Source organism: Plodia interpunctella, chromosome 15, assembly GCF_027563975.2.
Source record: "Plodia interpunctella isolate USDA-ARS_2022_Savannah chromosome 15, ilPloInte3.2, whole genome shotgun sequence".
NCBI classification, from domain to species: Eukaryota; Metazoa; Arthropoda; class Insecta; order Lepidoptera; family Pyralidae; genus Plodia; species Plodia interpunctella.
Window position 1 is genome coordinate 2,634,533 of NC_071308.1, and position 25,340 is coordinate 2,659,872.

The 25,340-nt window shown below is 33.4% G+C and overlaps 1 protein-coding gene across 2 annotated transcripts; it reads left to right on the forward strand.

The window, feature by feature from the left end:
- The first annotated feature begins 5,392 nt into the window (after positions 1–5,392).
- Positions 5,393–23,793, forward strand: LOC128675857 (organic cation transporter protein-like). 2 transcript variants are annotated; one of them, XM_053755567.2, is made up of 7 exons: positions 5,393–5,573; positions 12,020–12,243; positions 13,048–13,264; positions 14,426–14,681; positions 15,800–16,420; positions 20,197–20,375; positions 21,807–23,793. In XM_053755567.2, the coding sequence occupies exons 2-7, from the start codon at positions 12,080–12,082 to the stop codon at positions 21,978–21,980; spliced, it is 1,611 nt and encodes a 536-aa protein (XP_053611542.1). In that variant the 5' UTR covers positions 5,393–5,573; positions 12,020–12,079; the 3' UTR covers positions 21,981–23,793. The 2 variants fall into 2 exon arrangements, 1 of the variants encoding a protein (XP_053611542.1); XR_010370082.1 differs by having other exon boundaries at positions 5,423–5,573; positions 20,180–20,375.
- The last annotated feature ends 1,547 nt before the right edge of the window (positions 23,794–25,340 follow it).

Genomic DNA, 25,340 nt, shown 5'->3' on the forward strand with positions numbered 1-25,340 from the left:
TTGCGAAGAATGAAATTTTTAAAATTATAAAATTTAAAAAATACATTATATACAATATAATGCATTTCTTTCAATCTTGATGATCAAAGAAATGTCATATTCTGATCAATCCTTTCCCAAGCTATAAGTACATATCATAAAAATGTAAGTAACACAATGTCTGTACAAATAAGATATTAATGAAAAATAATTACGGGGACCTTTATGGGACTAATAGAAGTCAACACATTTTTTTTAAGATTTTTTGTCTGTCGTTATGTTGGTTCGCGCTTAATGCAAATACTACTGAATACAATTTTACCTATACGGTTTCACAGTTGTATAGCGGATGGTCTAACTTACAGTCTGGTATTGGTTTCATCGCGATACGTTGCTTAGAACTCGAGATATTTACAATAATAAGTTATGAGCGGAGGTACGTAACAAACGCGAGCGATTAATACATGTAATATAACAATACATATAATAAAATTGAAGAAAGATAAAATTTGTACATTGGATATTTTTTTTAATTCTTCATGGAACATACTTAGTTACAGATATAGATGACGAAAATATAGTTTTGGAAATTTTTGTCTGTCTGTCTGTCTGTGTGTCTGCCTGTCTGTCTGTCTGTGTGTCTGCCTGTCTGTATGTCTGTCTGTCTGAACGCACATTTAATCGAAATCTACTGGACCGATTTGCTTGAAATTTGGTATGTGTAGGTACCTTACGAGTATATACCGGGTTAACATCTTAGATACGTTTCATCCCGGTAAGTGGTCAGGTTCCCTTAGGATAATTAAAAAACTAATTATGAATCAAAAATGCCTCAGAATCCCGGGTTAACATTTTATAGACATTTCGTCCCGGAAAATAAGGCGGGTCCTGTAGGAAAATTAGATACATTTCATCCCGGGAAATGGTCAATTTCCCGTAGGATAATTGAATAATTAATTATGAATCAAATTCCTCGGAATCCTTGGTTAACATCTTATAGATATTTCATCCCGGAAAATGAGGAGGGTCCTGTAGGAAAATTAAAATAACAATCCACGGAGCCGATTTACTTTAAACTTTTACAGAAAGGTGTAAACACAGAATATAAACAAATTGTTTTAATCGATTAAAGTCTGATATAGATATAATGGGCGCAGTATGTATCGATATATCTGTATAAAACTCTTTCGTTACTGAGTTACTGACTGGCTGACTGACTGACTGACTGACAGACAACATACACCCGATACTGCTGGGCTGAAATTTGGCATATGAGTGTAGGTGAGCACTAAGAGAGGATTTTTGGAAATTCTACTCCGAAAGGGCTGAAATCTGTAAATATGAAAGTTCTACACCGTTGAAGTTAGTGGCTTGAAAATTTTGATTTTGGTTGTTTACAACAAAGTAATGAATACGTGTTTCAGATTTTTCAACAGGACGGGACACATTGCAAAAAACATTGGACAAGTTTGCGGGACGAGACACGCAGCGGGAAACAGAAAATTGAACTAAAGATGAGGAAAAATGCGAATTTGAATCATATATGTTTACCAGTCTTACAGAGTAGGTACGCGATAAAATTACTAAGATTTTGCTATGAAATTCACGCGGGCGAAGCCGCGGGCAAAAGCTAGTATCTAAATAAAATCTACAATAACCTAATAAACTAGTAAAAAACATTCTAATTTTACTAGACAATTACTATGTAGAGGTAAAAGTACATTGACATTTTAGTCCTTAAGATTACAAACACACAGACACATAAGTATCCAAGTTATAATGATTCCGATGTTGAGACATCGAGGTATAATTAAATACAGCCTATATGGTCAGCGAACATAACTTCTGTTGTATTTGTCTTACAAATTTCGATATTATTAAGACGTATTAGAACACAACTTTGAATGCACTTTATTATTATACGATAAAAATAACAATTTATAGTTTTTTAATTAGTTTGTGCGTGCATCACAATAAATATGTTACGATTTTTACAGTTTACAGCATTTTGAATAGAAATAATTAGTCACCTATATATATGCACATTTTGTTAAAATGACCGGAAAATATTTTCTTTTTGTTCGTATTATGTAGTAAGTAGTAAGGACGTATTAAAAGCATTAGGTATCTTCCAGGATGGAGTGATAAGGCATGAATGAGTAAAAGCCCGTGTAGAAAAGAATCTATCTATCTATCTATCGTCTACACAAAAACTGTGTAGACCTACATAGTATGGAAAAGGTCTATATTTTGAGAGTTTCAATCAATATACTTTTTATTAAGTGGGCTATATCTATACGAGTACATTAAAGAATTGATTAAATAAAAACAATTTAGCCCGGTGTTTATGGGTCTAATAGAAGCCAAAACATTTCTTTTTAGGTTTTTGTCTGTCTTTTTGTATGTTTGCTCGCGCATCACGCGAAAAGTACTGGTGCAGTTTTCGCAGTTGTATAGCGGATAGTCTAACAATCTGGTATAGGTTTCAGTGCGACACTTTGCTCAGAACCCGATATATTGACAATAAATACGCTACAAGTGGAATGAACGCGGGTTAAGCTTGTAAACGCTAGTTATAAATAAATTGATAACCTAACTATTTGTTATCAAACTATATTTAACCACCTATCATGTAACAAAACAGATAAACATAAATTTAGTTCCTACAGTTTTTAATAAAATTTAATGAGGCCGGCCACCGACGGGCATTGCTTTAACACACATTTTATATAAAAAGACTAAAAGAATATTGTTTGACAGCTTATTATTATTATATGCAATTATTATCTGACAGTTATGTATTTTACACGAGCGAAGCCGGGAATACCTAGTTTGTATGAAATTTCCAAGTTTGCTCATTTTTTTTACAAAATAAGAAATAATATGCTTATTATTTCAATTTCAAGTGAAAATGAATCATTAAAGAATATTATACTGTATAATTGCAATCAGGAATCGTTTGCGTGTATGTCTGTCTGTCTAAGACAAAGATTCTTTCTTATTAAGTTGATATATGGCATCGTAAAATTGATTGAGGTTATGACGACTCCAAACCTAAATGTGAGAGGTTCATTCATTAAGTATATTTTAATTAACTATAATCTTTACATCAATACATATAATAAAATTGAAGAAAGGCCAAATTTGTACATTGGATATTTTTTTTAAATTCTTCATGGAATATACTTAGTTACTGATATAGATGACGAAAATATAGTTTTGGAAATTTTTGTCTGTCTGTCAGTCTGTCTGTCTGTCTGTCTGTCTGTCTGTCTGTCTTTCTGAACGCGCATCACTCGAAATCTACTGTACCGATTTGCTTGAAATTTGGTATGTAGGTACCTTATATACCGGGTTAACATCTTAGATATATTTCATCTCGGTAAAGGGTCAGGTTCCCGTAGGATAATTGAAAAACTAATTATGAATAAACAATGCCTCAGAATCCCGAGTTAACATCTTATAGACATTTCATCCCGGAAAATGAGGAGGGTCCGAATACGATACGAACTAATTATGAATCAAAAATCCCGAAAAATGAGGGGGTCCTGTAGGAAAATTAAAATAACAATCCACGAGCCGATTTACTTTAAAATTTTATAGAAAGGTATAAACAGAATATAAACAAATTATTTTTATCGATTAAAGTCTGATATAGATATAATGGGCGCAGTATGTATCTATAACTCTTCCGTTACTGAGTGACTGACTGATTGACAGACAACGTACACCCGAAACTGCTGGGCGGGAAGCTGAAATTTGGCATGTAGGTGAGTGTAGGTGAGCACTAAAAGAGGATTTTTGGAAATTCTACTCCAAAGGGGTAAAAATCTGTAAATATGAAAGTTCTATATTGAAGTTAGTTACTTGAAAATTTGGATTTTGGTTGTTTACAACAAAGTTATGAATACGTATTTCAGATTTTTCTGAAAATTAACCCTTTAAAAGGGGGGTGAAAGATTGTATGGGACTTAATACAATTTTCAAGATAAAAAGCTAAATTACTTACTTTTTGTAGTAAATAATAGTAATAGTAAATACAAAATAATGTTTAATTTACGTTTGTGGTTAATAAAAAACCGGGACGTAAAACGTCATGGAAAATGGGACGGCACGCGTTGCAGAAAGCGGTAGTGGGACTAGGAGCGGGAAATGGGAAGGAGACACGAAGTGGGAAACAAGACGGGACATATTGCAAAAAACATGATGGCACATTATGTAGGAAACGGTACGGGATATCTACTTTACATTACATAGCAGGAAGCGGGTTTGGACTAGTTTGCGGGACGAGACACGCAGCGGGAAACAGAAAATTGAACTAAAGAAAATACGGCGATACCGCGGGCAAAGTCTAGTGTTATACAAATAAAACACTCTCTATCGTATTTTTACATATTTTTTGTTATCGTTTGCAACTGCAGTAACCCTTAGCGATAATATTATTTGAGACTGCAACTGTAGATAATTTAGCTCAAACAAAATCATTAATTACTACATAATTGCAACTAGCAGCAAAAAGTGTGTTCATCCTCGGAAATTTCGGGATGAAATGTACCTATACTATATGAAAATTTAGGTTTTATTCTAACCGAGAATATTTCATCTCAAAACTCGCGCAGTAGTTTTTGCAAAAACTATACAAAAAATATCCGGAAATAATGACGAGTTATGTATTTGAGGAAAGGCAAGGCAAAACAAGTGAGTATAATATATGAAGTCAAAAAATTTGAAAGATGATTTCCATAATCGTGTCGATATTTCCCGAATTCTACAATTTAAGGATCTTCAAGGCAAGAACAAATATGCATTGTTCGAACTTGCGTGTAACTTCCTAGTTCTCATATTTTCTTTCAGTCTAGATTGAGGTCAAACCCACTAAAAATAAAAAGCAACAAAAACAGAATTACGCACGGACACCACCACCTAGTAAAATAGTTATTTATTTGTACAATCATATCTTTGAGGTATTTGATTTTAAATTATTATATAAACATCCGTTTCTAAGGCAAATTACATGCAATCTTTTATCGAAAATCGTAAAACAGATAACTTGCCGTCAATGACTTCATTAAATCGAGTCATCATCGACATCAATAAATATTACAATTAATTCATCACTTAACTCATCACTTCGGTCATTGGCTTTGCTTGGGAGACATTATATTTTTAACACTCCTATCCGTCAAGTTAGATCAAACAAAATGCAAACGACATTCATAATACATACTACCATGTCATCTATGTATAAATAAATTAAACGTCAGATATTCCATTGCCGCGTAAGTATGGCGTGACGAGATCCGATTGGGTGTAGAAGGAGGAGTGTAGATGGTGTTATTGGTAACCTCATTTTGTTTGGAAAGCAGCGTATGCGTCGTGCCGAGTCGTGCGATAAAAATGACGTCTACACGCCAGTTGTCGACCGTCGTGCAACGTAGCCGGCGAGACTTCGGCTTGCATCTGAACCGGTAACACGACTCAAGCGAAATTTAAATTAAAAAATCAAAATTCCAAAGCATACTCGGATAATTGTGGACACGTGAAGTTTGAGGTTATATGAGTGATATTCGTGTAGTAATTCGGTGAATAATAATGTAAGTATTCCGCAATTTATTTATACTTATTGATTCTAACCTTATTAACATTTAGTAGATACGACAATACTTTTGAGAAATATTTGTGTTATTATTTTTTACAGTGCTGTTAAGATCAATACGCATGCGTGAATTTAATTAGATTACAGACAAGAATGATTGGAAGAGCACAATTTATTTTTTGTGTTCAATGAGTTGCATGAATCGGTTTTATAATTAGCTTAGTTAGATATTTTTAATCTTTTACGGCTGTTGAACTGTTGAATCTAATAATACCTTGAAGATTTTACCTTTTACCTGCAAGAATCACAATAGAAACATCCGTTACAATTCATGAATGACACATTTGTGTAAATTTATGAAATTTTATCAATAGCAGTACTTATTTTTTGCATATATGTAAAACTAATGCTTCAGCATGTGAGTATCGATACTAGTTTGTCTTTGCTATTTCACGCAAAATCTAACAAAATTGAATGTATGAAATTTGGTAAATTTACACGTATTGAGTCGATCTTTACTAACACAAGAGATATTTTCTTATTCCGAAATAAAATTTACAGACAGCCAAGCAGTTTTTACATTACCTATTATTTTAATATATATATATATATATATATATATATAACAAAACAGACTCTTTCAAACATCGCGATTTTTGCTTATGCTACAAAACTCATAACGCTACGTTAGCTAAATCTGTCTTTTCGATTACAATCAAAAATGTTAGCGGCATGATAACTCTTATTATTGTTAAATGTCTTTCATTTTCGTCAAATCACAGGTATTGTAATAAATTTATTATACAAAGTAAAAAAAATATTGTGCCGATTTATCGATGTATAAATATTCACATACGATAAACATTGAATAATCAATATTCCTAATTTCTCACAAGATTAAGATTGGCTCAGCAGTTAATTAAAAATGAATCAATATTGTTATTCTGAACAATACCATCCTGGAGGTAAGGAATGTGGCAGGTTCCCACGGTGATACAAAAACGTCCCACAAAAAATCATGAGTCGAGGACGTGAACGTTAAATCCTTACATACTACAAAAAGAAGTCCCCTGTCGCGTCTGTCTGTATGAACTCAAAAACTACCGAACGGATTTTTGTACAGTTTTCACCAATAGATAGTGTGATTCTTGAGGAGTCTTGAGACTTCTTGTTTTTGCGAGAACGTAAAGAAATTATCGAAATTTATATGGAAAATTAATTTTATTGCGTACATATACGATATGCGCTGTTCTTGTTTCATATATTACACGTTGTCGTTAAATTTAAGTTTTCCTAAATAAATCATACTAATACTACTTAATTCTAGGAAATCCCTTTCGGCTTTCCCTAATCTCCAACAAAATTAAATACTGAGTAGACAGCTGGTTATTACTGGTTCGATGACTCCAACCTCTTTAAAAAAAGCTTCCGCACTGTAGGGTGAAGTAGGTATATTTGTAACGGTAACCACATTCTTGTTAATGTATCCAAAGTAAGACCAATGACTTCTAATTGTATCGTATTCGCCACGATGTCGCACGGCCAAGATTATTTTTCTGACATTAAATTATCCTGAACACCAACTTAATTATATTGTTAAGTCTGATTATTTTCTCCTTGATGATGCCAAGCATTCGATGAGTGATGAGTCCATTCAATCTGAGACCATTTTAGCCACTTCCATACTTAGTGGCGGGCCATTTACTAAATTTATCTGTGTCTTTGCAGAATAATAATAATAGCAACTGTTTACATCCTTCCTTACATATTATAAAACAATGTCCTCTGCCGCCTCTGTCTATTCACGACAAACTCAAAAACTACAGCACAGATATTCATGCAGTTTTCACCGATAGATAGTGTGATTCCTAAGAAAAATTTAAGTGTATAATTCATTGTTGTTACCCACGCGAAGCCATGACTGGCCACTAGTTATACATACTTAATTATCTAAAATTAAAAATGTAAATCTGTTCAGAAGTTCACATGTCCATCAATGACACAATCGAAAGATTTCTATTTCGATTGTGTCGAATGCCTACCTGCGAACGTTAATTTATTATGGGAATTTTTTAAATTAACATTTTTTGATATTAAGTAATGTACAAAATGAAACATAGTAAGAGCTCTTGTAGGTGTCGTTTCGTTACATGCGATGAAACACGCAACCACTTTGATTTGGCGTTTTGACATCCGCCTTCGCCAATTCTCCCACTGGCTGATCATCCTCAATTAGTTTGCATGTTTAGGTTGAGTGTGGAAATAAGAGGTGGTCTATCCTTTTTAAACCACAGATATCTTTTTTTTTTGGAACTATTTTGAATTGTCTCTTTCTTATCAAATTTATTCGACAGCAGCGACGCTCACAAATTTAATAAGTTTGTTGTACCAACTACAAATTGGTAACATGATTCTTTTTTTAAATGTGTTTCAGACTCACCCGGACCTGGGTCTAATGAATTCATTGTTTGATTCAAATCATACCTAGGTAGCAACACGTTTCGTCACACGATTCCTTGAATTCACACAACAAATAATAATTGGCATGTCACATCGCATCGCCATTGTTCTGCGACCTTTCTCACGAGCGTTTACTTTGTACAGTCACAATACGAGTCTTTTGTTAGACAAAAATTGGGTACAGCGTGCGAGAAATTGGGAGCCCGAAAAGTATTGTTAGAATCACTGGGACTAACTTTTTTCTCTTTTATTTTGTGCTAGTATTGTAATTTGTATTGTTATTTTTTGAATCCTAATATACCTGGCTGGATCGCGTTTATTTTTTGCATTGCTTCGCCCTCACGAAATACAGAAAACAATTGTTTTCTGTGTTCCGTGTTCACCCCGCTGTTTCATTTATCCATCAAAACCGTTTGTCAATATCGCGATTTGTGTCGTCATCGAAAAATGATGGAAACTACGAAAATTATAATCATGGATCTGGTAACAAAGAATCACCTAAAACCAGAAACGTAGACGACTCAAACCTTACCAGATTTTTTTCAAAGGTATTTGCATAAGTTTTTTGTCGAGATCAAGACTTATAAATCAGCGGGACTCATATATCTGTACATATAATGAACAATTGTACGATTGCGGCCGTCATTCGATACGACCTTCGATTAGACCACAACAGATGGAGGAAGCGAGGCTCATTTGTGCGACAGTAAAGGTGTGTTGTACAAAATATGTATACATATATAGTCGTACAATTGTGTCTATTTTGACGCAAAAGCGTGCATGAAAGCAATGGAACAATCGACTACTTTGTGGTTGGCAATGACTGCAGCACCGTGTTTGATGGACTTCTTTCATGGCGCGGTAATATAAATCCTTAAATATTAGGCCTTCGAAATTTCGGATAAGTATACTATTCAGAAACATAACTAACATCTGAAGTATACTATTCAGAAACATAACTAACATCTGTAGTAGTAGAAGCAGATAAAGGATGAAACGGCAGACACTATTTCTAGATATAAGCAGCTGAAGAGGCCCACTGGCCTGCTGTGGGAGACTACTGAGTGACTTGACTCAATATAGTGCTTATATCCCAAATCAATGGCACACTTCCTATTCTCATATTCTGCACTGCGCGCCCTATCACCTGCACACTGTAAAACCTGTATGACGCCACAGAGAATGCTGTATCTGTCATCATAAGTTTTGCCGAGTCGACACACTATGCAGAAGAACATATTTTGGCCGCAGTGGACATAGAAAATATACATTTTTCTATCTAAGGGACACATAGGCTAGGCAGCTTTTAAAATGCGTAATTCATTTCGCTCATAAAAAGAAACGTATTAGAAATAAAAGAAAAGGAATGGAATAGATTACTAATACCTTTTATCCCACATCGTGTGCTTAGTTTCACAATGCATATCGATCATTGTATTTAGTTTTCTATCTCATTGTTGGCCTCTTTGAAATCTACCCCGAAGACATGAGAGGATAACTAAACATACGATATAACTAAATTTTTTTAATTGTCTTACACATGTATCATAATAGGTTGGCCACGAACTTGCAACGTGACTTCCAGCGAGTCAAGGTCAAGATCAGCCCAAGCTAACCTTTTAACACATGGTCAAAATAAAAAGAACAATTACTCTATTGAGTTCTCTGTCTTAATATCTCACTCATCAGAAACGTTATAAAATTAAAACTAGCTTCATAACTTTCAATAACTTATTATCTAAGTGTTTCATATTTTGTATTGTTTTTGACAGAATAATCCTAATGCAATCTGTAACAAATAATAAATAGTCCAACCCAATTATTATGTTTTATATATTATGCAATAACGAATCAGATTATAAATCATTAAATAACCTGAAAGCATTGACGGGAAACGATGATCAAATACTATTCCCAGTTAAAATTGATCAAGCGCTGCGGTCAAGAATTGTAATAAATTGCTCTAATCATAAGGTCGAGAAGTCAATTAAGGATTAACTGGTGTAATTCACTTAATAGAATGTGTAATTGCTGAAGGGAAATCGCTGTATCCCATATATACAGAGGACCTAGCACTAATGTTTGCGAAAAGGCAATCGTATCAACAATTATGGTATTTATGGACAATTAATAGATCCATTTTTTTATTCTGTCTCGCAAAACCTCACACTATAATATAATAATATAAATAAATAATAGTTGTCAGTTTAAGTGGTGCGAAATGACGTCACAAGTATAGTACGAGTTGGTGCAAGCCCAGAGCATTTAGCATTTCACGTCTCACCATCGAATCGATTCGAAATGAGACACAGCGAACCAATCACATTGCGCCATTGTGACGCAACGACAACCACACTGCAATGGCATTGGTTCACTGCGTCACACATCGAATCATTTCGATGGTGAAAAGTGAAAATACAAAGCCGCACTTCACCCTCTGCTGTCTTCATCTGTCACAGATGATAAATTAAAGATTTTCCAGGACAGAATGGGCATGCTGCCTAAGCTTATTTGTTCATTTGTATTCTACTATGGTTATTTTAATACGCGTAAAAACTGATAACATTGTATTGTACGATTTGTAAAGAATAAATCAACGTTAATATTGTGCTGCGATGCATATATAGTGTAAGAAAATTGTAGATAATAGTGACACAAAGAAAAATATGTGCAATACTAATATTTGTAGTAACTCTATAGAAACCCAACTGACTGGTGTAATAATTTTATTATAAATAGTAAATTTTATAACACGGATATTGTTGGAGTGAGACGACACGAAAAAGAAGAAGAAGAACACTATAATACATAAATGCGGTAAAAATATGGCAGGAGAAAACTGTTTCTAGAGCACAGTTAGTATCTAATAAAGGGGACAATTATAGGTATACAATTAACTAATAAACAAAGCTTCGGCGCCCACGCATCTATTTCATATGTCAATCGTGCTCCGTTTGTAAAACATTATAAAACCCTGTACAGACAGTCATTTTCCTACAACACGAAATAAAAAAGGTCGAGACGTGTAACGTGTAGGTACTCCATACAATGCACCTTTTTTAATCGCTTTCAAAGTTAAGTTATTGACTGACGCTAAACGCAGTTGTAGGTTAAATTTAACTTGGTCCAGTAGAAGAGTGCTCCGTTTTATCATTAGAGAATACAGATAATATTTGAAATTTTGAGAACAATTCATAAAATAAATCTTATATCTGTCTGTCAATATTTATTTGATTTAGCTCCAAGCTCATTAGTCGTGTTAGAAATTCAACTATTTCCATTTTTGTGCGAAATTGTTTAATATTATGTATAGTGTATACTAAGTTTTATCTACTACCTACAGTGCTCTGTGTTCTTTAGAGATTTCTCAGTGATCAGAATATATTATGACCAACGGGTCCTCCCTCACACACATAGTGCTCGTAATAACATGATTATCACATAGTTGTACCGGAAAACGATAGCTTTAGTTCAATTTTCATTATAATGTTTAAAATAAATAAAAATAATGATAAAAACAAATTTTATTCAAAAGAAGCCTCCTCCAGCAAACTCAATTGTACTTTATCCTTCATTACTTTTGCACTCTGCGGTCAGCTCGATCAGCTCATGAATAAATACTTCATGGCATTTTAAGTCGTCAAAGGCTAAAAACAAAAATAACGAATATATATGTATATTTAAATGGATTTGTTATACGTGTCACACGTGCTTTTAAATTAATTTTGAAAATAAGATTAAGATGAAAAAAAATTGGAATAGACCAGGGATTGAAGAGCATTAGCACGGATAGAGGGGCGTGGGTTCGATACCCGCTCGATTGTAGATTTTTTTCATCTCATTACTAATTTGAATGTTATATAATGTAACTAAAACTTTGATACGAAAACGTAATCATTTATTTTAATTTTCGATTATAAATAATGTTCAATCAACGTGTGTAACGTCGACTAAAATTACAAATTTTCTAATTTTTTTTTTCAGAAGCCGTTACATAGCAAATTTAAATTTCTCAGTTACAAATTCGATTTACCCAGAAGAGCCATGGAAGAGGGGGTGAAAGAAATCAATTTAGATTCCATATTGGACAGTCTTGGGCCTTATGGAAGATACAATTTGTTGAATTTCGTGCTTCTATTATACCCGGTCCTTCTGAGCAGCTTCTTTGAGTGCGGCTTTATATTTGAAGCCCAGGAGCAGTATTATAGGTGAGTCGTTTTTGACATTGTTATTTAATTATAGATTTATAAAACGCAGTAGTTACCCAACAAAGTAATAGAGGAATGCTTAGCCCAGCAATGGGACAATTAAGGTTAAAAAAAATCGATTGGGTAAAAGACTCCTTCCAAGCTTTACACAAAATATATTTCAAAAATCAAAATGTCTAAGAAATCTTTAAAGCTGTTGATCCTGGTGACTGTTTAACCGAAGAACGAAGGTGTCCTTGAAAGTAAAAATAAATTTAGTTCTGATATAAAGAAATTATCAGCAAATACTTATCTATGTGTATGTGCGTTTTTATTGCCACAACTTTCTATCGTTAGTCAGATAAGTGATATTAGCTGTTTTACAATCTATTATCTGATATAATGCTGCAATGTCATCTCTGTTTAAAGCGATTATCACGGACAGGCTGATAGACACATGTTTTTTAAAGACCTATATGAGAACGAGATGATTAACACTAGGTACCATAAAAATACTTTACTGTACATAGTAATAGAATAGTCAAAATATGTTCTAATATCTCTGCGCTAGAACAAGCCTTTATAAAAATAGTGCTACAGGTCCCCAAAAAACAGGGTTGAAACGATGATCAAGCGACCTGTGTATATATTGCAAAATAAAAGCATCTTTTAAGTTTAAATTTTATCTAATGCTGAAAAGCTGAAAACGATTTATTTTTTTCTTATCATATAATAACGTTTTAAGTTTTTTTCAAATTAGATATCTTCTAGGAATAAATCGAATTAGGGCACCTCTCACACTAATATCAATTATTGTCTCACCAGATGCGAAGTCAAGGGCTGTGAGGAGCGATTCAACGACACCTCCTGGTTCAACTACACGATCCCAATTCACCCAGAGACCTTGAAGCCGGAGAAGTGTCTCAGATACCAACCACTATCCAACGACACTGATCTCCAGTGTCTCAAGGAAGAGTTCACCAACAACACCGTGCCGTGCGAGAGCTTCGTCTACGAAGATGGACACTCGTTTGTTAAAGAGGTTTCTTTTTTATTTAAGCTACTCGTATACTGTTCTTGCTTTATATACTTATCTAGCAACGTAATTAAGACATAGTAGCTTCCTCCCCCGTATAGATTATAAATCTTAATCAAATGTAAAAAAGATTTAAAATCTGACATAGAAGAACTATTTTTCTCTCATCTGAGCGTTTTCTCAGTTTCTTCTTTACCATAATGCATCGACATCTTCTTATCTACTTTTTCTCCGAGACTTCGCACGTTCTTCGGTATCCTTAGTTGATAGACCATTGGCGAGTGCCAATACTCATAGGATGATATGAGTATATCATCCTTCAGATGACAAATTGCGACTTATTCAAATTCTCAATGCCACCTACACGCCAGGCTATTTACTTAGACGTGGCCATCAAGTTTCGTATGGCTACGTATGATACCCTGTAAAGGGTGCGTTCTTTCCCACTGTAGGGCAAAATTCTCTCTCATTACATACATTTATAAATTTCCAAAGCGACAATGGATCGATTTTGCTGGAAGACATCAAGACCATCGCACCATCTCTTCCTTCACAACAACTTCTAGTACCCACGGTGTTATGAGAATGATCCTAATTAATTAAATTAAATTCTTAAAAATGATTTAATATACAATTAGCACTGAATATTATAATAACTTCTATATCTTGTACTCATTAATTTCTATAACATTGATAGAGTTTTCCTCTTGATATTAACAAGTAAGAGGTCGCCTATTAAAGAACCATTAAATAATGTCTAATTATAATTAAATTTCATGACTTTCGTAACATTGCTAGTTACCTCGCCATTTTATACAAAGTATTCCATTTTTCCCTAAAGTACATACTTACAGAAACACAAATAAAAACTGTAAATAATCAGTTTAACTATAATAATGTTATTTGGAAAACTTGTTCAGTATCATGATTAGAAGTCGCTCATCAAAATATTTTCTATAATTAATATCACTTTGCTATAAACAGCGCATATGCGTATGACAAATGAAATTGTCTCGTGCAACAGGTTTTATCTTCATCAGCGTTAAACTTCGCGTCAGAGCTAGCACAAGCATCTCTTTTTGTATTCTCGTCCACGTTATATCATTTGTTCATATTTTTTAAAATACTTTATATATTTAATAAAATCCTTCTTCTCCCATGTTTCAGTTTAATTTAGGATGTCAAGAGTGGAAGCGTGCACTGGTCGGAACCATCCATAACTCAGGCATGTTCATGTCAATGCTGTTTACTGGCGCTATTTCGGACAGATTTGGAAGACGAGTGGCTGTTGGCTTTGCCTCCCTAGGAAGCCTGATCTTTGGTCTGTCCAGAGCCTTCACGCCGAGCTATATCATGTTCGTGATCATGCATTTCTTGGAAGCCAGCACGGGAGGCGGATTGTATGCCTCAGCTTATGTTTTCAGTGAGTATTTAGATGAGATTTGAAATAATTTAAAATTACAAATATTATGTTTTGTTCAAGCCAACCTATCACGTATGATCGTGTATTATGCCTGATATTTTGTTAGTGACTCGGCAATTCTCATTATTATATTGTCTTATACGAACAAAGTTCTGGCAAACATGTTGGAAACTGTTCTCGATTGTTATCAATATGAATCTGATATATAATAGTTTTCCACAGATTCTTAATAGTTATATAAGAGGCTCTTACATTTTCAAATTGGATGACTTGAAGAGCTTAGCGCAACAATATTTTAATCGTTATTATATATTTTTTAGATATATTAACTTACACACGAATGCATATAATCTCCATCAGTGAGAATTTTAGATACTCCATCCTTTTTATGGGTAACATTATAATGGCGTTCTGCGTCGAACTTTACACGTGCTGCGCGATTCTGAATTAAACAATGCTTTCATGGTCACGGCTCGCGGACGAGACTGCATTTAGAGTAGTTTACGATTCATTTTGCATATAACAGCATTCTTGATTTATTATTCTGTTCATATCCGCAAAATTGGACCAATTGGTATTGTGGTATGTGTGTCAGTGATGTTGACAAACGACGATCATACTTCTTTTGAAAAAAAAGATCATTACGTCATTTTCTTATTGTTTTGAGGTCAATTCATTATAAAGTAGTTCACCTACTACAGTATAGTACATACGTGACAAGAATTCAGACACGTGCTAGGATGTTTAGTCAAAGCTTGATTAGCATTCTGGCTTCCGTTCATATCTAAAGTATGTCATTTCTATCATATCAGTTACTGTCAGTCGCGTTTCGGGTCTACGTAATGCGTCCGATGCAAATTAGCATCTATCACCACTGCATAAAAGTGCAGACTGGACAACGAAACATGTCATTGACTGTAATACTTTTGGTTACCATTTTTTCACGTTTTTAGTTACACCTAATATGTGTATATTATAACATCTATGTAGATCAAGAAATGTGGCATGTGATTTTTGAGACGGTTATATTTTATTTAAACTTAACGCCTATCGAATCAAGTTAGACTTGTTTTGTACTGCTATAAAAACATTTAATTTATTTTACATTTCCCTTTCAGTAATTGAATTGGTTGGAAAGAAACAACGTGTCATAGTTTCCGCTATGTGCAACATGGTCTTCGTCATAGGAGTGGTCCTTATTGCCCTCCTCGCATGGGTCGTCGACGACTGGAGGACCTACGTCATCATCCTTTACAGCCCGGCCATTCCCGTCATCATCTACATGTGGTTCACCAACGAGAGTGCCAGATGGCTTCTCAGCAAAGGCAAAAGAGACGAAGCTATCAAAGTTTTGAAACGAGCGGCCAAAATTAACCGATTAGATCCTAGAAAATTAGAATTAGACAGTCTAGCAAATCCTCTGCTGCAACCACAGAATCAGACTGATGACAAAAAGTCACAAATGTATAAAGCAATAAGATCGGCGATTATATGGAAGAGGCTACTAATTTGTTCGTTCATGTGGCTGACTTGTTCTTTAGTGTATTACGGATTATCAATAAACTCAGTGTCGTTGAGTAGTAATAGGTATTTGAGCTTTATGCTAGTGGTGTTGGTAGAAATACCAGCTTATGTGGTTGTGGTGATCGTGCTGGACAAGTACGGGAGGAAAAAGACATTAATTACTACATTTATCATATGCTCTGTGACCAGTTTCCTGTTCGCGTTCTTGCCGAGATGTAAGTATGACTTTAATTTATTATTCTTATTAATATCTTCTTCTTCTTGACCTTATCCCACTCATGTGGGGTCGGCACAGTATGTAAGTTCCTTCCATTTTGTTCTGTCATTTGCCATATCCATTGATACTCCTTTCCTGTTCATACTATCCTTGACACACTCCATCCATTTCTTCTTAGGTCTTCCTCTATTCCTGGAACCCTTTACTTCCATCTTTAATGCTCTTTGAGTGACGTGATTTTCATCTCTTCTTAAAATATGCCCGAACCAGCCTAACCTATTATTCTTTTTATTCTTATTACCTATTATTCTTATTAATATATGGCTATTGATATCGTGATGCCTGTGGGTTAGAATAGTCAACCATTTTGTTCACCAGTTTATAAATTCTAGAGGAAAGTACATGACAAGTTTCGCCCAAAGAAATTGTAATTTGTTGCGCCAAATCAATCATTACTATTTCTTTTAAAAAGTTACCGACTTCTATAGTGATTGACTAGCCGCCGCTCGTTGGTCCATATTGTATAGTAGGTAGCTTATGTTAATCCTGAAGGCTATTTTTATGCATAATTTTTCATCTTACCCACATTCACATTGAGCCTTAACACCAGTGTTAAGATGAGATATATTTCCCGGCCTTCACGCCGATGTGAAGATAGGTCAATAAAATTCTTGGCATTACTTCATTATCACCATATTTAAGTAAATAAGTATTTTAACACTACACCAATCTTACAATTATGCAATTACAGACAGACACCAAGCAAATAGTCATATAAAAGCTTGTAAAAGTTTACTATGTATAGTAAAATCATGAAACGTGAAGCAGAATTACTGAGTTATCTCACAAAAGATAATCAGACAGCATAGTTCCGTAAGCTTGTGTTATTACAGTAATTCTCGCATATAATAAATATGACGAACGAATAATGGTGACAATTGCATAGAACTCGGTAATTTTACTGAACCACAATAGATTTCCGCTTGAAGTTATTTTCAACGATTGCCCGTGTGGGTTTGCCATTTTAATACAATGAAGGAGAGTTTCCAACCTTAAGTAAATTATTAAATTATTATTTCAAATAGAATATTCAAGAAATTGCAAGCTTAAAAGTGGTTTTAAATCTGTTTTCAACTTAGGATGAAAGACATTATGAGTACGTTGACGTTAAAAATTTACTTTAAAAATTAAATCGGCCAACTCGCGACATATCGACTTGACTGATTTGATTAATCTGATTAAACTGGCATTTACGACAATATCATAGTTAAAAAATACGACTGCGATTAGTTTTGCTACGTTTTCACGGTTAACAAGATTCTAAACGATACTGTAGAAACAAACACACATGACTGAATAAAATCATCCATCATCATGGCCATCATGCCAGACTGCTACACTGGAAGGCCAGGGTTCGATCCCCAGTCAGGTCAAGATTTAAAAATGATCATTTTCATTCAATTTTCAGATTGACCTGGGTCTTGGATGTTTACCTATATATATATATGTATATATTATAGAATATAATATAGTATCGTTGAATTAGTATTTTAAACTTACTTTGGGGCCAACTCAATCTGTGTGATTTGTCCCAATATATTTATTTATTTTATTATTATTTACATCACCTGTTGGCTGACTGGTAGAAAAAGATTTACTCGTAAGTTCGCCTTTTATGCCACTTTTGTTAAATTTAAAAGAATAAAATGCCGTGACATTCCTAACAAATGACAATACAAATTTATAGATATAGGTGAAAAATCTATTATAATACATAAATTAAAGCGTAGTTTCTGCTTGAATGTATGTTAGTCTGGTAGTTTGTAGAGTGACGTTATGTTCCACCTTGGCCTACAAAATCTCTGTCGTAAAACAAAGTATTTCAAAAGTATCTTCATTATGCATTTAAACATTGAAGTCAATATCATAGATTGCTTATGTGTAAATGCAAGCGAAACAAACTTTACAAACAAGATTATCTAGCATTTTTAACCATGCTCATTTTAATAATAAACGTGACTTAATTTCTACACAAAAAAAAAATCTTAGGCGTCATTTGTACTTGTAACTGTCACGAAAACGACAAAAATTGTAGTAGCTTTATTTCTCTTTCTCTCTCTTTCTCTCATATGAGCGTTTTCCCAGTTTCTTCCTCAGCCGTTGAGCGTCGGAGTCCAGGGTCCACTTTCCTATATTTTCGTGTCCACTTTGTACGGTCGTCGGCATCAAAAATACATATTTGAATAATTATAGTTAATCTATTCATTTGTGTTCAACCATCAACTTTTATTATAAGCAAAGTAATAATCGGTAATTGTTGTAATATAGCTATTACTGTCGTAGCTATACCTGTGTAGTAATAGCTTTATTCCTAGCACCATTAAAAAATGATTTTGCTTTTCAACCAAATATTACTACAATTAGGTACCGATTATTACTTTGCTTGTAATAAAAGTTGATGGTTGAACACAAATTAATAGATGAACTATAATTATTCAAATATGTATTTTTAACGATTCTCTAATAAAGATTATCTAGCATTTTTAACAATGCTAATTTTATTAATAAACGTGATTTAATTTCTACACAAAAAAATTCTTAGGCGTCATGTGTACTTGTAGATTTCACGAAGAGGTCAAAAATTATACTAGCTTTATTTCTCTCAGTCTCTCACCTGAGCGTTTTCCCAGTTTCTTCCTCAGCCGTTGAGCGTATGCGCCCAGTCGCACGGTCTTCGGCGTCCCTAGTTATCAGACCATTGACATTAATAGCTTTATTTCTAGCTCCATACAAAAATGGCTTTGCTTTGTTATTACTTTGCTTATAATAAAAGTTGATGGTTGAACACAAATGAATAGATTAACTATAATTATTCAGATGTGTGTTTTTTACGATTCTCACATAATGGCATATGATGCATGTCATTATCCCACGTAATAAATTTTATTGCGATCATAGAGTAAACAATGCAGCTTATCTGCTTTATAATCTGTATATATATCATTTTAATCTTAATTGTTTATGATCCCAAATCTAAAGCGTAATTGATGTAGTTAATCCCAAAATTAGAAATGTACAAGCAAATGATCAAAGTACAAAAATATCACTGAATTGTCATGTGGTTTTGATGAAACTGATTTTAAAATCCCCTAAAATTTTCATTCACTTCACTTATTCCATCGATACTTAGAAAAGAATATTGAGGATTTCGTTACTCTAGAATATTCATCAATCAGTTAACTTTATTACATCTATTGGTACAAATTAATTATTATTGGATTTAAGACTATAAACTTCCTTGTGGCATGCTATACAATTTGTTAGATATAATGCAATGCATCTGAAAAGAACAGATAATACGAAAAGTTCCTTCATCTTTTCATGTTACTGCCCACTCGTCTACTACCATAGGTACCAAATCTTTTAAGTTTTTTGCATATACCCCTATAGAACGTCTGTCTGAAAATCAGTGTTTTACTCATGCACCCCGTTAATAAAAACTTGCTGAGATTACCTTTTGAGACTTCCTAAAGCGCATACATGCGCAATCGCATATCTTTCGGCTTTAATATAAGTATTTTATATGATATATGTTTTAAAAATTCCTTTCTTTTTAATAAGATATGTATTTCCAATATTCCAAATAAATATATATATATATATAGTCTACATCTAAGGTATATAAAATAACCAAAAATATCCCAACCTTTTTGTGTTACTGCCGATCTGGCGTACAATTCAGCCATTTCTCAAACAGATTCCGTTTGGTCTCAGCGGATCTCTGGTCGCTGCCTCTGTACCTCATCGGCAAGTGGAGCGTGACCCTGGCCTACAGCTCCGTCTACATCTACGTATCTGAGGTCTTCCCGACTAACATGAGGCAGACCCTCATCAGCGTCTGTTCTACTGCTGGAAGGATTGGATCGCTACTTGCGCCTGTGACGCCATTGTTGGTAAGACCTATGATTCTTTTTACAACACCTTTTTCATTTTTCAAGTTCTTTAAAATTATAGCCCTGGTCTACAGCTCCATCTATATCTAGATTTTCCCGATTAACATCAGGCAGACCCTTATTAGCATCTGTACTACTGCCGGAAGGATTACAACTATAAAATCCGTCTTTGGCTTCTAAGTCGGTTACCATTTCTTTTACTCTCTTTCAATTTAAAAAAGCAGCTCTCGTAACCAATCATAAGCAACAATGACGACGAGGCTCAGGTAGTACCAGAGTTTCAACAACAACACCTGTTTCCGGGCAATTAAAACATCTGTGCGTTTTTATTATTTGTTCTGTTCTATAATCTCTGATAAAGATATATATGATTAGATATGAAAGGTTCGATCGCCGGTCAGAGCAAAGTGAAAAATAATCTTTTTGGGATACTTCAGTTATTTTCTAATTAGCATTAAAATCTTAAGAAATAATTTAAATTAATAGAAATATAATTTATGTTCTGTTGGTAACAGTCTACAACTGCAAACAAAAAGTAATTTTAAAACTAAAGTCACGACTTTCCGGTGCATAAGTGTAAAAACATTTGTGTCGTTTGAAAGTCATCTAAGTGACTAATAAATCAAGTTACGATGTATAATTATTGTCTTTTTTTAATTTTAATCAATTATCAATTATATTTGTTTTACGTTTTTCCTATTGGATACTGTAATATGATAATGTGAGGATATTGTATGACAGACAAAATGCACCTGTTTTTAGCTTAGTTCGTTCCAGTCTTAATTATAGTGACATATTAGAATTGTTATTTAGCAATAATAACAACACTGTTCATAACAAATAATAAGACTATTAGAGACAGTGTACTTACTTGGCCACTCTATTCTACAACGAACGTAGAATTTACTCCGAATACTTGTTTACAAAATCCATCCATTTGTGTTCTTTGGTTCTGAATAACGCTTGGGCTTCCTTCAGGTTTCTTACGATGAAACAATATCGGCATCAACAATTACACTTCATAATTTATTTACGTAAATTTATGTACATATTTCTACTACTTTTTTTAAAGCCCGTTTATGTGTCTTAATGCCAGCCTCGACCAGGCAAAGGCCACGAAATAAGTAATAAATCTAAGTTAATCCTATAACCCTAATTACAATGTAACTTATACAAAAAACATATTTTCATCACACATCCATTGGCCGGAGTATTACATAAATAAATGTTGTTTTAATAATTTAAACACATACTATCAATTCTTTAGTGAAAACTTGTTGAAAATTTGCAATGAGTATGGAAATCGAGATATTGTAGAATAAAATTGAGGTTATAATAAAAACTATGAATAAAAAATGTCACGCAAAAGTGTACCCAGTCTGCTAGCACATTGTAAGGCAAATTCAAGTTATTATTTTTTTCTCTTTCCAGTCCCAGTACCACAGATCCATGCCAACGGTGATTTTCAGCGTGATGGCCGCATTGTCCTGCATCCTGGTGTTCTTCCTCCCTGAGACCAGGAACATGAGACTTCCAGACACCATCGAGGAAGCAGAGCAGTTGTGCGGGAAAAGCAAAGTGAAACGAACAGAGGACGTGTCGTGATTTATATTTGCCGATGTTTTGCCATGCGCCTTTTCTTTGCATATTTCGTAGTAACTAAGGGGAATTAGATCCGAGTTTACGCCCTGTATTTTCTCATATTTTTTTCCAATTATTAGTGTGGAATAAACTGAATAAATACTGGATGTAAAACATCTATGATTCTGAAGTAATATTTTTCTGGACATACTTTATAACTTACACTAAAAATATCGCACCATTTTTTGTTTTTTTTTTTTAAAGGTGGTTCGTAATCACTGACTATTTTATGTCAAACAAAAAATCGAATAAACAATTTGACCATCAACTTCAACGCATTATTAGTTGCATGTCAATCAAAAATATTTGTATATATAATACTTGATGAACCATTTGGATCTGATATTCAATTAATACCTATATTTATAGAACTATTCCAAAAGACATCTTAGACTTAACTTTTATACACGTTACATATTTATAAGCTTTTTTTCAAAATAAATAAATTATTATTATTCTTAGTGCACTAACGTTTTGAATGGATTCTTGCTTATGGGGATTTTTTTACCTATAAAGTGCTGCGAATTATTTAGGTCTGATAAATTTACAATATTATACAAAATGTCCATTAGGAGCGCTGTGCGCAACCTAAAATTAATTGTAATTCTAAGAAAATGAATATGTTAATTAAGTAGAACAGTATTGTTTCTCAACATAATATATTTATTAGATGTCAATTTACATTATTTTCAAGTTTTTTATATGACACTTAACCCGTTAGGTACTTATATACTTAAGTATATTACAATTTTTACAACTTTTTATTTAATAATATTATTTTCCTTCTTACATTTTTTATATAAGCAAATTATATAATTGACTACATACCTATAATAGGTATCATTATATAAGCAGTATTTTATATTAAAGTGATAATGTTTATCTATTGTGCTTAACGCCAAAATGGGACCAATAAAATTTTGAAAGTGTGAACCAAAATGCTATGTACTTAGGTATTTAAATTGATAACTAATGATGAATAAAATAAAAAATTGCGTTTAAGATAATCTGATTTGAAAATACTTTTTGTAATTTAACAAAAAAAATATCTGCAATCATTTTGTTTTGATTTTAGGATTAAAATACAATTGTTTTTCTGTACGACCACATAATGATATCAATACAATATTAATCCGACTTATATATCTACGGCGGTGTTGTAAAGATAAAAATATGTTTTCTGTGTGTGCAAAAAATTGCATTTATAGTGTGCATTTTTTTTTCTGAAGGTCTGAGCAAGAATATAGCCAATTGACACTAGCAATTTCATGGTTAATTTGCGGCTGACTGTACGTACATACACACAAACAAATTCGAACTTCGTTCCGCCGGAGGTTTTATAAATTATTTAGATATATCATCACATTTCTATCTTTTACGGGGCAGACAGAACAAAGTGTCGTGAAACTAGAAGAGAAAAAAAACAGGAAAAAATTGCATTTCTTTTTCAATATTTGAATCGTATTATTTAAGAAAAAGAAAGAGAATGCTCTTTAAAAAGAAAAATAACTTTTCTAAAACAATCTCAAACAAAAGAGCGTATTTACTTGAACCTTTTGAAGGAAATATGGAAACATTTTAAAAAGCATTTTTACGAATGACTATCGAAACGTTCAATTTTGTTATTTAAAATTCCGAATTTAAGGTTAGCCCTTACGACACTCGTTTATACCTAATGTCATAAAGATTTTTACATGCATTTTATGTTATCTATTATAACATTTGTTTTAGTACAAACACTTGAATACGTTATTTGGAAATAAAGTATTATTAAAATTATAAGACTTTCAATTCTCCTTAATTATTTAAGCCTATTTTATATCATGGTCCGATGACCATGGGCTCTGCCGCTTAGGAGCTAAAGAAATCTGCAAAACGCTCACGAGAGAGTTTCCAATATCGCAAAAAGTACCAAATAAATTATATTCGTAGAATTCAAGTTTATTTTTCAAACAAAAAAAAACCCCGACTTTCAATATTAATGTATTAATTGAAATACTGAACCGATTTTCATGAAACATAGCTAAGAACACTCAGGATAAAATTATCTACAACATAAAAAAAAAACTAAACGAAAATCGGTTCATCCGTTTGGGGGCTACGATGACACAGACAGACACGTTAAACTTATAACCCCCTCTTTTTGCGTCAGGGGTTAAAAACCAAAAATTGCGGCAAGAGTAAACTGTATCTAAGTAGTGATGCCTCAGTACCCAGCATAGTATTTAATATGTTTTCAAATTCACTTCAATAGCCATTCTCTATATTCTCATTCCTTATAGCAAACATTCATATCGTGTTGCTTCTTACTACGAGTACATTCAGTTGTGCGAGTGCTGGCTTACTGTTGCACAGGCTTAGCTTTCTACAAAAGCCATGTCTCAACCAATTTGAATTTCTTGTACTAACTATTGTTTGCGCCTTATTGAGATAAACACGTTTTTACTTTTACTTTACTATGACTGAGGGTCGTGATCATTAAATGAAATACACACAAAGACTTTCTATTTTCCATTGCCTTCTCCATTTCACACAAATCAACCAGAGGTTTCCTCACGATGTTTTCCTTCAAGCATGTGGTGGTCGATGAAAACTACTATACAAGAGTCAGATTGGTATACAAACTTGTAAGGCACGAATAGGATTCGAACCTGGGACGTCGTATTAACCAATGGACCACCACCGCCTCAGTTATCTAAGTGGATTGTAGTAAATTTTAGAATTCATCAAGTTCCCCGAAGACGGATAGAGATGCCTGCCTTTGCAACGAGCGCGCTTATTAAGACAGCTTTCTAGTCTTCTCTCTTCTATGCTTGCTTTAATTAGAAATTTCTCACATTCTATTCAAACGAAACATTTTTAGTTGCAGTACGGATTGAGAAAATGTTGTTACAATGAAGTACTAAAATATAATAAATAAATTATTATTTTATTAAAAGATTAACAGCGTTACAGAAATCTATAAATGCCAATAACAAATCTTCATATGTAGAAAAATATATAATATCAGCAATGACACTAAGCAGAAGTGTTACAAATTAATGTGAAATACATAAACTTAAAGTTATAAAAATAAAAAGAAAACCATTTTATACTCACATCAAGTGGTAACGAATCCTAACACCCAAAACTATAAAACCTATCTAGAGAAGTAAGAATTGGCTACCGTGCGCTTTATACTTGAAACAGTGGGTACATATAAGATAAATACTCTAAGAAGAAATCTGGAAAACGCTCCGATGAGAGTTTTGATATCGCAAAGTACTAAAACTACTAAACGAATTTCATTTCATTCAAGGCCCGTTTAATTTTATGGTTTAACAT